Source organism: Amaranthus tricolor, chromosome 15 (assembly GCF_026212465.1).
Source record: "Amaranthus tricolor cultivar Red isolate AtriRed21 chromosome 15, ASM2621246v1, whole genome shotgun sequence".
Lineage (NCBI taxonomy): Eukaryota > Viridiplantae > Streptophyta > Magnoliopsida > Caryophyllales > Amaranthaceae > Amaranthus > Amaranthus tricolor.
This window is the reverse complement of record NC_080061.1, coordinates 12,041,627-12,055,256: the sequence shown is the minus strand read 5'-3', so window position 1 is coordinate 12,055,256 and position 13,630 is coordinate 12,041,627. Positions and strand designations below refer to the sequence as shown.

Below are 13,630 nucleotides of genomic sequence, written 5' to 3'. Positions count from 1 at the left end.
GAGGGCTATGGTCATTGCACTATCAGGCAAAAACAAACTAGGGTTTGCAGATGGGTCTGTTAAAAGATCCACATCTAGCAAAGTGAACGCCAAGGATTGGGACAAAGTCAATAACATTGTTATGGGCTGGTTGCTGTATGTGATTGATGAGAAAATCGCCAATACTCTTCAATGGCTTAGAAAAGCTAAATAGATTTGGGATGAATTAGAAGAAAGGTATGGTCAAAGTTCCTGTGCACAGCTCTTCTCAATCCAAGAAAGGATAAGTAAAACAGTGCAAAGTTCTGAAGAAAGTGTGGAAACTTTCTTTACAAAAAGGAAAGGCTATGGGATGAGTTAGACAATCTTAACCCAACACGTACATGTGTTTACTCCGGTTATAGTTGTGATGTTAATAAGAAGATGGTAAGATTCAGCAGGGAAGAAGACTAATGGAATTTTTGATGAAAATGAGTCCCAGATACCAACATATTAGAAGCAATATTCTGATGATAAAGGAACTCTTATCTGCAGCTGAGGCCTATAGAATCTTAATGCAAGTACAGACACATCAAGAACTTAGCAAGGGAACTCCAAGTGAGGAACATGAAACACCTATTGCTTGTAGGGCTGACAACAAGAGGAAGTATGGGGATAAAGGAAAATTTGTGAAAAAAAAAGGGAGTTACTATTGTGACCATTGTAAGGTCTATGTACATAGTATGGAGAGATGTTGGAAAATTCATGGGTACCCTGCTAATTACAGACCAAATATATGGAAGAAAGATGCTAATATCAAGGTTAATGCAACACAAACCAATTTTCAACATGAGGAGCGGCATGTTGAGCCCAAATTAACCAAAGAACAGGACAATAAGTTGCTGTGTTTACTGAAGACACAACAAGATCACAACCATGACAAGGAGCCCTCAATGGCTGCCTTTAATTTCTTGAAGGTCAGTTATCTTTAATTTCTTCAAGGCCTACCAAGTGGATTCTTGATAGTGGGGCCTCAAATCACAATTTTTGTGACATTTCTTTGTTTAATAAGCAAAATCTTCTTAAGGGGAAGCATAATACTATCATCATTCCTGATGGAGCACAAGTTAAAGTAAAATTTGTCAGTACAATATGGTTAAACAATGGTTTGAAACTTAATAGAGTTTTGTATGTTCTAGATTTTAAGTATAATCTTATCTCAATGCACAAGTTATGTTTGGGCAGAAACATAAAAATAAGCTTTGTGCTAATCTTTGTGTCATGCAGGAGGCTTCGAAGAAGCCTTTGCTTCTTGGTAGGTTAGGAAATAACCTCTATTATGTTGAAGATAATCTTGTTCCAATTGCACATGAGGATTTTTTGAAGCTATGCAAGTCTCCAACTACTGAAAACAGAAATAAAACCACACTAAACACTACAGTTTTTTTTATGCAAGAAGAGGATTCACTAAGTCTTGAAAAGATCAAGTTGTGGCATCTCAGACTTGGGCACATGTCTTTCAATAGACTACAAACTGTGTTTCCTGATTTACATTGTAAACATTTTGATAAGAAATTCTTGTGCACTGTATGTCCCTTAGGGAAACAAACAAAGAAACCCTTTCATAGTAGTTTAATAAAAACTACAGATGTTTTTCAACTTGTTCATATAAACCTATAGGGTCCTCTAAAATTTACTACAAGATTAAAGTGCAATAATTTTTGCACTATTGTGGATGATTACTTAAGATATACTTGGGAAATTTTCATCAAAAACAAAAGTGATTTTTTGAAAGTGTTTAAAACCTTCTATGAGCTTACAAAGACTCATTTTGGAAAACAAATAAAAATTGTGTGAACTGATAATGTTCATGAACTTAGTAAAGGTGAAACACTTGATTTTTACAAAAGCAAAGGCATATTGCACCAATCAAGCTGTATTGAAACCCCACAACAAAATGGGGTGGTAGAGCGCAAACATAAACACCTCTTAGAGGTAGCAAGGACTCTATATCATCTGTCCAAGGTACCTCCTATGTTGTGTTGTGTGCAGCACACACCATAAAAACGATGCCTCTCATACCTTTAAACAATATGACTCCACATGAAAAGTTGTATGGTGACAAACTTTCATATGAATTGTTAAAGGTATTTGGATGTTTGTGTTTTATGTCTTCTTTAAAGAGAGACAGAAATAAACTAGCAAAAAGAGCAGACCCATCTATCTTGTTAGGATACTCACAATACCAAAAAGGATACATGGTATAAAACTTCAAGACCAAAAATGTCCTAGTATCAAAAGATGTGAACTTTTATAAAAAATGTCTTCCATATAGATTTAGTGAAGCTGATAAAACTATAATGCAAAATATCTTTGTGCCTAAATCAAATCTCCCTTCACAAGTTTCTGATTCTACTGATGAGAGTCATTCAGTAACTCAAGATACATATATATCACCCATTTTCGGTCAACAACATAATGTTGTTAGTGAATCACCAAAATATGACACTACTGTCTCTTGTCATGATAGGCCTGAAAGAATGAAAAGACACCCCGAGTATCTTAAGGACTATCATTGTAATTTTGTTAAGCGGTCTCAGTGGTGTAATGTAATAAGTATCTGTGCTCTTTTTGATGCTCACAAACAAACAACTTAGACTAATGAAAACTATACAGAACCAAGTTCATATGCACAAGCTTCTGGAGACCCCAATTGGGTTGAAGCTATGAAGAAAGAAATTAAAGCCTTATCAAAAATAAAACATGGGAGGTTATTTCCCTACCACATGGGAAAAGACCTATTGGAAGTAGGTAGGTATATAAGGTTAAACTAAGGTGAAGACTCAAATCTCTTAAATAATGATAAGGGGAATTTGAAGACTCAATTCTCTTAAATGATGATAATTCAAAACACATATTGATTAAACAAATATATTAAGTAATTACATTTAGTTGTTTAAGTAAGTCTAAAATCATATTTGATATACATTTGATAAGTGATACATATATTAAAGTTCGAAGATATTGGAATATGCTTAAAGAACTTAAGTTTATCTTAAAGTTGATTTTATAAGTCTTGAAATACGTTTCAAAGTCTTCAAGATAATTACGTTTATAATCAGGTTAATTTCGTAATTATATTTGAAATATTTTAATAGGTCAAGGTTCATTAAAATTAACTTTGATATTATTTGAAAATAAGTTTGAATATTCCATTACACGTTTTGTTATTAAACGTTCAAATGTTTTATATTTAAACTTGAATTTAAATATGTGCTTAAATTAATTTGATGATTAAATATAGTACAAGGTACACATGTTTTGTTAAATATAGTACACGGCTATATTTGATGTTAAATTAGTTGTTATGCAAATTATAGAGTTTTCTATTAATAAGATGATATTTGAATTAACACTAAAAATAGAAAATGACTATTTGAATTAATACTAAAAATAGGAATTAATTTGAATGATTATTTAAACGTTGATCAATCTGGTTTGTGTTTAGTTTTCAATATCTTGTATGAGTACTAACGTGGCAGCATAGCATTGGATATTAAAGACAAATTACAGCACACAATGACGAAATTATTTTAGCTGTCAATACACGTCAGTTTGATGTTAAGCTCAAGATCTTGAGGACAGGCGCAGAATGACCAGGTCTACAGAAAATAACGAAAAGGAGCCTTCTTGTTTTCCAAGATGTGTTGAGGCGTAACACTATATATATGAGGCTTCATTTCAGAATTAAGGATACATCTCTATGCACCTCTTCATATAACTTTCTCTCTTTAGAAATTCTCTAAGTGTTTAAAGCGTTGTAATTCTTAGTTCATCTAACTCTTACATTTGTAATAAGCTTAAGAGTTTTTAAAAGAGTTAGATTAAGTTTAATACGCCTAACCAAGGATACTTTTCAAAGTGTTCAACTTGTGAATCTCTATTGTGAGATTTGGGATTTGCTTTTATTAAAGGGACTTGTAATACGGTTCTTCAAGGGGAAGAACGTGGTGTGAGGAGATAGTGAGATCTTCTTGTTTGTATTAAAGTCGGATTAATAAAAGGCGTTGAAATCCTACGGGTTGAAAGAGAACCCATAGGCGGGGAATAGGTTGGTTAGAACCGAACCTCGTTAACATATCGTGTGTTATACTTTAAAGTTTATTTTCCGCACATACGTTATTGTTTACGAATTGACTCAAAACTGTTCCAGAAAACATTTTTGACAGACTCCATAAACTCTTGAGACAAGTTTCCAGACAAAATTTTAAATAGCCCAAACTCTTTATTCACCCCCCCCCCCCCCCCCCCTCTAGAGAGTATTCAACCTCCTATTAACTTTCAATTGGTATCAGAGTTGAGTTTCACATAAAAAAAGTAATATCTTGTGATAGATCCAATAGGAGAAGGGTTGTTTGCTCAAGGACGTTCCTGCTCAAGACCACCTTTGTTTGGCGGTACAAATTTCTCACATTGGAAAACTTTGATGAAAATGTTCGTGATTGATCAAGATATGGAACTTTGGGAGATCATAACTAAAGGACCTAAGATACCCATGAAAAAGGACGCTCAAGGAAATGATGTACTAAAGTCTGAGTCCGAATATTCACAAACTGATTTGGAATGGGTTTCCAAAAACTATAGGGCAATGAATCAATTATGTTGTGCTTTAAATGGTACTGATTTTAATCGAGTTTCTTCATGTACAAGTGCTAAAGAAATATGGGACAAGCTGGCTGTGACATACAAAGGAACAAGTCAAGTGAAGGAAACAAAGATAAACATTCTTATGCATCAATACAAAATTTTTAAGATGAAAAAGGATGAGAATTTAAATAAAATGTTTACTTGTTTTACTTTAATTACTAACAGTTTGAATTCTCTTGGCAAAACTTTTACTAATGCAGAAAAAGTCCAGAAAGTCTTGAGGTGTCTTCCAAGATCCAAATGGGGTCCAAAAGTCACCGCCATTGAGGAAGCTCAAGACTTGAGAGTTCTATCACTTGACGATCTCCTTGGAAAACTCACAACTCATGAACTTACCCTACATAATGATGGAGAAATGATGTAGTACCTTCCATGAAAAATCTTTCTTTAAAAGCTAAGAAACGTCATGAATCTTCAAGTGATGATGAAGAAAGCGATGATGAAGAAGATCCATTTGAATTGATTACAAAAGGTCTTGAAGGAATTATGAAGATGCGAAAAAGATTTAAGAAATTTAAATCCAGAAATAAAGGTAAGTCTTCTAACTCTAATTCAAACTTTAAGACTACAAACTTGCTTGTTTTGAGTGTGGATCTACAGAACATATTGTAAAGGACTGTCCTAAGAAGAAAAGGGAATCCTACGAAAAGAACAAGAAGAAACAAGCGATGGTTGCAACTTGGACTGATTCCGAAGGATCATCCGAATCTAAAAGTGAAGATGGACAAGCTCATGTATGTCTTATGGCTAATAATGATAACAATGATGACATAAATCAAAACCATAAAGAGGTACGTGACTATCTTAACACCTGCTCAAAAGATAAATTAGTTACAACTCTCCTTAATATGTTTCAAATTGAAAATATTTTAAAAGATGAGAAAGATATCTTAGAGGATAGAATACGTCATTATGCTGAAGGTTGTGAAGAAATCTTAAATAAAAATGAATCGCTAAAGGCTGAAACAATTAAACTTGAAAAGACTGTCAAGATCTTGAAAGAACAGAATCTCAGCCAGACTAAAAAGCTTATTGACCTTAAGAATGAGAACAATGACCTTGAAGCCAGGCTCAAAACCTTGAAACATGAGTCTGAGAAAAATCTACAAGCATTGACCAAACAAAATGAATCCGAAAATAAATTCACTAAAATGCTTACATGTCAAAAACCATCTAGTGATAAACGTGGTATTGGTTATAATAATGTTATACATAACTATAAGAGTAAAACCACATTTGTGAAAAGTGCATATAAATATAAACGTACACCTACTTGCACCTTTTGTTGCAAAGAAGGACATATTAGACTTGCATGTCCATATAGACGTAAGGAAAATTATATTATCAAGAATTCCTTTCCTCTTGAATTGCGTGGATAGATAAAGCAAATATGGGTTCCTAAAGGGACAAGACCACCCAACATGGTCTATCCTGAATATGGTTCTAAATTTGTCACATGGATAGCCAAGTAAGGTTGAAAAAGGTCTTTTTTTTTGTAGGATAAACAAAAGTGGATTCTAGATAGTGGATGCTCGAGGCATATGAGTGGTAAAATCTCTTTATTTTCTGAAATTAAGGAAAGATGCAATGGCTCAATCACCCTAGGAGATAAAGGTAAATGCAAAATTTTAGGTATTGGTAAAGTTGGTAAGAATCCATCTAAAACTATTAACAATATTTATTTAGTTGAGGGTCTAAAATTTAATTTGCTAAGTGTGTCTCAAATATGTGATAAAGGTAATGAAGTAATATTTGATAAAGAAAAATGTGTTGTTAAAAATCCTAATACCGGAGATACTTTCATTACTACCTTTAGAAATGATAATGTTTATGCCTTGCATACTAACGAAATTGCAGCTCAGAATTTCAAGTGCTTGAAAGCTATTACAGATAATCCAAAACTATGGCATAGACGTCTTGGTCACATCAATACTCACACCATGCAGAAGTTGGTAAGTAAAAGATCTAGTTAAGGGACTTCTAGCTCTTGACTATAAACAAAGTCCTATTTGTGACGCATGCATTAAAGGTAAACAAGTAAGACGTTCATTCAAACCGAGGAAAATGGTAAGTACATCAAGACCATGTGAACTCTTACATATTGATTTATGTGGACCAATACGTGTACGGAGCATAAGAGGTAAATCTTACATCTTAGTTACAGTTGATGATTATTCTAGATTTACATGGGTTGATTTTTTGAAGGATAAAAGTGAAGCCTTAAAACCATTCTCAAAACGTTGTAAAGAGATGCAGACTCAATTGAACCTTCCAATAGTCTCGATTAGAAGTGATCATGGGAGAGAGTTTGATCAACTAGGCTTTGACTCCTTTTGTGAAAAATATGGAATAACCCATAAATTTTCAGCTCCTAGGACACCCCAACAAAACGGTGTGGTTGAAAGGAAAAATCGAACCTTAGAAGAAATGGCTAGGACAATGCTTATTTTATTGAAAATGGATTAGCTAAACACTATTGGGCCGAGGCTGTTAACACAGCTAATTATGTTTTAAATAGATGCCTTATAAGAACCATACTTAAGAAAACTCCCTATCAGTTATTCAAAGGAAGAAAACTGAATATAGCATACCCTAGACCATTTGGTTGCAAATGTTTTATTCATAATAATGGTAAAGACAATTTAGGTAAATTTGATGCTAGAAGTGATGAAGGTATATTTCTTGGTTACTCACTAAATAGTAAAGCTTATTGAGTGCTGAACAAACGTACAAGTATAGTTGAAGAAAGTATACATGTTGTTTTTGATGAATCTGACAATGGAACATTAAATGAAGGATTTAAAGAGTTAAATCTTAATAAACACTTTAATGATTTGAGTGATGACGAACTGGATGTTAATGATATTAGTGCAATTAAAAGGAATAACATGCAGGATGCCATACAAAATATTGATGTTGAAGGAAAACAGATTGTAAACACTGAAGACTCACAGTCTGATCTTGAGACCCAATCTCAAGAACTTGAAATAGTTCCTGAACATACTGCTTTAGATACACCAATTAGAAACACCTCAAATGAAGTAAGTACAAGTTCTTTGAATGAAAACACACCATCCATACTACGAAGAAGAATTAGAATGTCATCTCAACATCCTCCAGAAAACATTATAAGTGATCCAAACAAAGGTACGCAAACTCGATCCTCTCTTAGGATCTATGTGCATTTTCTGCTTTTGTTTCTCTTGTAGAACCAAAGGATGTTAAAGAAGCATTACAAGAACCAGAATGGATCATTGCAATGCAAAATGAATTAAATGAATTCGAAAGGAACAAAGTTTGGGATCTAGTTGAAAGACCTCCAGATCGTACTATCATTAGAACTAGATGGGTCTTTTGTAATAAACTCATGAGGATGGAGACATTGTAAGGAATAAAGCAAGGCTGGTAGCTCAAGGCTATAATCAAGAAGAAGGTATAGATTATGATGAAACTTTCTCACCAGTTGCAAGGTTAGAATCTATTCGTATTATGCTTGCTTTTGCTTCATACATGAATATTAAACTATATCAAATGGATAAAATGTGCATTCTTGAATGGATACTTGCAAGAGGAAGTATATGTTAAACAACCACCCGGCTTTGAAAATTCTGATCTACCTAATCATGTGTTCAAACTAAATAAAGCGCTATATAGCTTGAAACAAGCTCCAAGAGCTTGGTATGATAGATTTAGCTCACCTCTACTTGAAAATGAATTTCAACGCGGTAAAATTGATAAAACACTTTTCATTAAAACTAAAGGAAAAGATATTCTAGTTGTTCAAGTATATGTTGATGATATATTGTTTATAGCTACTAATGATTCTTTGTGCAAGGAATTTTCTGAGATTATGTGCAAGGAATTTGAAATGAGCATGATGGGAGACTTAACATTCTTTCTTAGACTACAAATAAAGCAAAAGAAAGATAGCATATTTATTTGTCAAAGTAAATATGTTAAAGATTTGTTAAAGAAGTACAGTATGGATCAATGTAAAGACGTTAATATGCCTATGAGTGCAACACTAAGTCTAGACCAAGATATAAATGGTAAAAGTGTTGATCAAAAGACTTATAGAGGTATGATTGGTTCTTTATTGTATTTAACTGCTAGTCGTCCTGATATCATGTTTAGTGTTTGCTTACGTGCTCGTTTTCAAGCTAACCCAAAAGAATCTCACTTAACAACAGTTAAGAGAATCTTTAGATATTTATATGGGACTAAAGACTTCGGTCTGTGGTACCCTAGTTGTGGAAATTTTAGTTTGATTGGTTTTTCAGATGCTGATTATGCTGGATACAAGGTTGATAGAAAAAGCACCTCAGGATCGTGTCAATTCTTAGGAAATTCATTAATCTCATGGTATTCATAAAAGCAAAATTCAGTTGCGTTATCTACAGTTGAAGCTGAATACATAGCTGCAGGTGCATGTTGCTCTCAAATTTTATGGATTGCTCAACAACTTTGAGATCTTGGAATTGATTTCAAAGGTATACCAATAAAGTGTGATAATACAAGTGCAATTTGTATTACTAAGAATCCTGTACAATATTCATGTACAAAACACATTGAGGTACGTCACCATTTTATAAGAGATCATGTTGAAAAAGGTCATATTTCTTTATCCTTTATATCTACTGAAAATTAGTTAGCGGAAATATTTACAAAACCTTTAAGTGCTAATCGTTTTGCTTATATACGTATGGAACTTGGCATGCTAAATGATGTTGCATAAATTAAGGGGGAGTAATGACAAAGAGTAAAATGGTTAAATATTAAACGTTAATTGTTACTTAATACTAAGTATGTATTAAGGGGGAGCATTATATTTGCATGTTTGATTGTCAATATATGTGTATGTTTATGCATGGGTTTGAGAATTGAAAATTTAATTTCAATTTCTTAAAAATTATTTGTTCTATAAAAATGGGATTTATAATTAAATATCTTTAATCAATAAAGGATATTTAATTATTTTAAAAACAAAATTGTTTGTTTAAATTACTTATGGATGTCAACCATGTATTAAGATCTTGTTCATGATTTTGGTTCAAATCTAATTAATCTCATAATTGCATTTCCAAATCAAACACCTATTCATGTCATTGAACAATCGGTCAAGTTACACACCTTTTGCATTCCCTGTACTGTCAAATCAATTAATTGGAAGTACAAATGCATTATACTATACTCTTTTAATAGAGAGTGAAACACATTTTTCATTCATTCACCACTACACTTTCTGATTTGTTTTTCAAACCGTCTCTTTCACCTTGCTTTTCAAGTCATCAAAATCCTTTTCAATGGCACCCAAAAGAAAGATGAATAAATTGGGTACAAAATCTGAAAAAGGTGAATCATCCAAAACCAAAATGCCTGAACCAATAACTCCTATTATTCACTCACCTTTAAACTCTTTAGATGTTCCAAAACAGTGGTTTGAGAATCACACATCGTATGGGAGATAGATTGATATTTTCAGACAGCGCTCACTTTCTTATGTTGATATTCTTGATTACAATTTCTTCTTATTTGAAGACCATTACTCCAACTGTTGATGAAACCACTTCCCCTTGTAAACCAAAACCTTCCAGAAAAAGGAAGACTAGGTCCAGGAAGTAATTTTAGTTGTTAATGGTTGATAAACATTTTATTTTATAACAATAGTTTTTATTAACAATCCCAACATTTTCCTCTCCTTGTTTACTTTTTGATGAAAGTCAAAAAGGGGGAGATATGTAAATTATTTTAATATGCTTGCTTTGGGAGATTTATATTTTAATTCTTACTTTGTTTGCTTGCATATATCATGTTACATAAATATATTGTTGGATACATAGTATGCTGATGCTCTGAATAGATGATCTGATATATTGCTATGCTTTGATTTATATCTGATATATTGCTATGCTTTGATTTATTGATGAATTGTTTTATTTATTCAACATTCATGATTTGTGGAAATATGAAAATTTGTGGAGATATTAATTTAATATGTTTCCGTTAAAATAAAGGGAGATATAGATATAAAAATTGATAGTTGCTGATTATTGATTATTGTTCATGATCATAATGTTTGATAATCATGTTTTTGATATTAAAGTATTGATATGATGCTACATTATAATAATGATTATATTTGCATGTATTGTGATTGGATATTTGTTTGCATGCATAGATAATGAAACATGAAATCTTATTCGATTGTGATGATATGAAACATGAAAATTCATTGGTTTATACTATTCTGTTTTTATATTGTTCAGATTTGAAACTGTTTTCAAAATTTTTATATTGTTCTGATTTGAAACTGTTTTCAAAATTTTGAAGAACATTCTGATTAATGATAAAGTCTTGAAAATCTTCTGTTTAAAGATATATTGTTTATTCTTATCATGTTTTCAATTCATATTAACTTAGAAATATGATTTACGAAAATATGGTTTTGACTTTCATCAAGGGGGAGATTGAAGACTCAAATCTCTTAAATAATGATAAGGGGAATTTGAAGACTCAATTCTCTTAAATGATGATAAATCAAAACACATATTAATTAAACAAATAAATTAAGTAATTAAATTTAGTTGTTTAAGTAAGTCTAAAATCATATTTGATATACATTTGATAAGTGATATATATATTAAAGTTCGAAGATATTGGAATATGCTTAAAGAACTTAAGTTTATCTTAAAGATGATTTTATAAGTCTTGAAATATATTTCAAAGTCTTGAAGATAATTATGTTTATAATCAAGTTAATTTCGTAATTATATTTGAAATATTTTATTAGGTCAAGGTTCATTAAAATTAACTTTGATATTATTTGAAAATAAGTTTGAATATTTCATTACACGTTTTGTTATTAAACGTTCAAATGTTTTATATTTAAACTTGAATTTAAATATGTGCTTAAATTAATTTGATGATTAAATATAGTACAAGGTACACATGTTTTGTTAAATATAGTACACGGCTATATTTGATGTTAAATTAGTTGTTATGCAAATTATAGAGTTTTCTATTAATAAGATGATATTTGAATTAACACTAAAAATAGAAAATGACTATTTGAATTAATACTAAAAATAGGAATTAATTTGAATGATTATTTAAACGTTGATAAATCTGGTTTATGTTTAGTTTTCAATATCTTGTATGAGTACTAACGTGGCAGCATAGCATTGGATATTATAGACAAATTACAGCACATAATGACGAAATTATTTTATCTGTCAATACACGTCTGTTTGATGTTAAGCTCAAGATATTGAGGACAGGCGCAGAATGACCAGGTCTACAGAAAATAACAGAAAGGAGCCTTCTTGTTTTCCAAGATGTGTTGAGGCGTAACACTATATATATGAGGTTTCATTTCAGAATTAAGGATACATCTCTATGCACCTCTTCATATAAATTTCTCTCTTTAGAAATTCTCTAAGTGTTTAAAGAGTTGTAATTCTTAGTTCATCTAACTTACATTTGTATTAGGCTTAAGAGTTTTAAAAAGAGTTAGATTAAGTTTAGTACGTCTAACCAAGAATACTTTTCAAAGTGTTCAACTTGTGAATCTCTATTGTGAGATTTGGGATTTGCTTTTGTTAAAGAGACTTGTAATACGGTTCTTCAAGGGGAAGAACGTGGTGTGAGAAGATAGTGAGATCTTCTTGTTTGTATTAAAGTCGGATTAATAAAAGGCGTTGAAATCCTACGAGTTGAAAGAGAACCCATAGGTGGGGAGTAGGTTGGTTAGAACCGAACCTCGTTAACATATCGTGTGTTATACTTTAAAGTTTATTTTCCGCACATACGTTATTGTTTACGAATTAACTCAAAACTGTTCCAGAAAACATTTTTGACAGACTCCTCAAACTCTTGAGACAAGCTTCCAGACAAAATTGTAAATATCTCAAACTCTCTATTCACCTCCCTCTAGAGAGTATTCATCCTCCTATTAACTTTCATAAGGTCTGATGGGACCTTAGAAAGACTTAAAGGTAGGCTGGTAATAAAGGGTTTTAATAAAAAAAACAAGGGGTTGATTATGAAGAGACCTTCTCCTCAGTAGTCAAGATGACTACTATAAGATGCATTCTTGCTGTTGCAGCTAGTCATAAATGGGTTGTCCATCAATTAGATGTCAATAGTGCCTTCCTTCATGGAGATTTACTTGAGCAAGTTTACATGACCATGCCTCAAGGTATAGATAATCTAGAAAACAAGGTTCTTTTATTAAAAAAATCCTTATATGGCTTGAAACAAGCCTCTAAGAAATGGCATGAGAAGCTTGTTATTGAACTCAAAGCTTTAGGGTTTACACAATCTAAGAATGATTATTCTTTGTTCATTAAGAAACAAAGTTACAACATCACTATTATGGGAGTGTATGTTGATGATATACTCCTCACAGGCAGTGATAAAGCTGAGATCTTGCATATTAAACAACATTTGGATACTGTGTTAACTATTAAAGACTTAGGTCAGCTAAGGTTTTTCTTAGGCATTGAAGTTAGCTACGCATCTCAGAGAATGATCTTAACTCAACAGAAATATATAAAAGATCTTCTGAAATCTAGTGGGATTACTAAATTCAAGAAAGTAGTAACACTCTTGCATCTTAACATGAAACTCAGTACCTTAGATGATGAGAAATTACAAGATGCCACATCTTATAGAAGTCTTGTGGGAAAATTGAATTTCCTTACTAATACAAGACCAGACATTTCATTTTCTGTCCAGACCTTGAGTCAATTCAGGCAAGATCCTAGGACTACACATTGGCAAGCCTTGGTTCATACTTTGCACTATGTTCACACAACATGTGGCCAAGGGATAGTTTTAAAGGCAGTAAAAAAGTTGTATTAGAAGCATACATTGACTCAATTGAGGAGCATGTCCTACTACTAGAAGATCAGTCTCAGGTTACCTTGTTATGTTAGGGAGCTCACCCATCAGTCGGAAGTCTAAA

General features: G+C 32.2%; 1 protein-coding gene across 1 annotated transcript; it reads left to right on the top strand.

Moving 5' to 3' along the window:
• The first annotated feature begins 431 nt into the window (after positions 1-431).
• Positions 432-10,287, top strand: LOC130801023 (uncharacterized). The gene is made up of 10 exons (XM_057664778.1): positions 432-935; positions 1,046-1,099; positions 1,204-1,545; positions 1,639-1,738; positions 1,844-1,983; positions 2,106-2,185; positions 2,294-2,567; positions 2,616-2,769; positions 7,462-7,598; positions 10,204-10,287. The coding sequence occupies exons 1-10, from the start codon at positions 432-434 to the stop codon at positions 10,285-10,287; spliced, it is 1,869 nt and encodes a 622-aa protein (XP_057520761.1).
• The last annotated feature ends 3,343 nt before the right edge of the window (positions 10,288-13,630 follow it).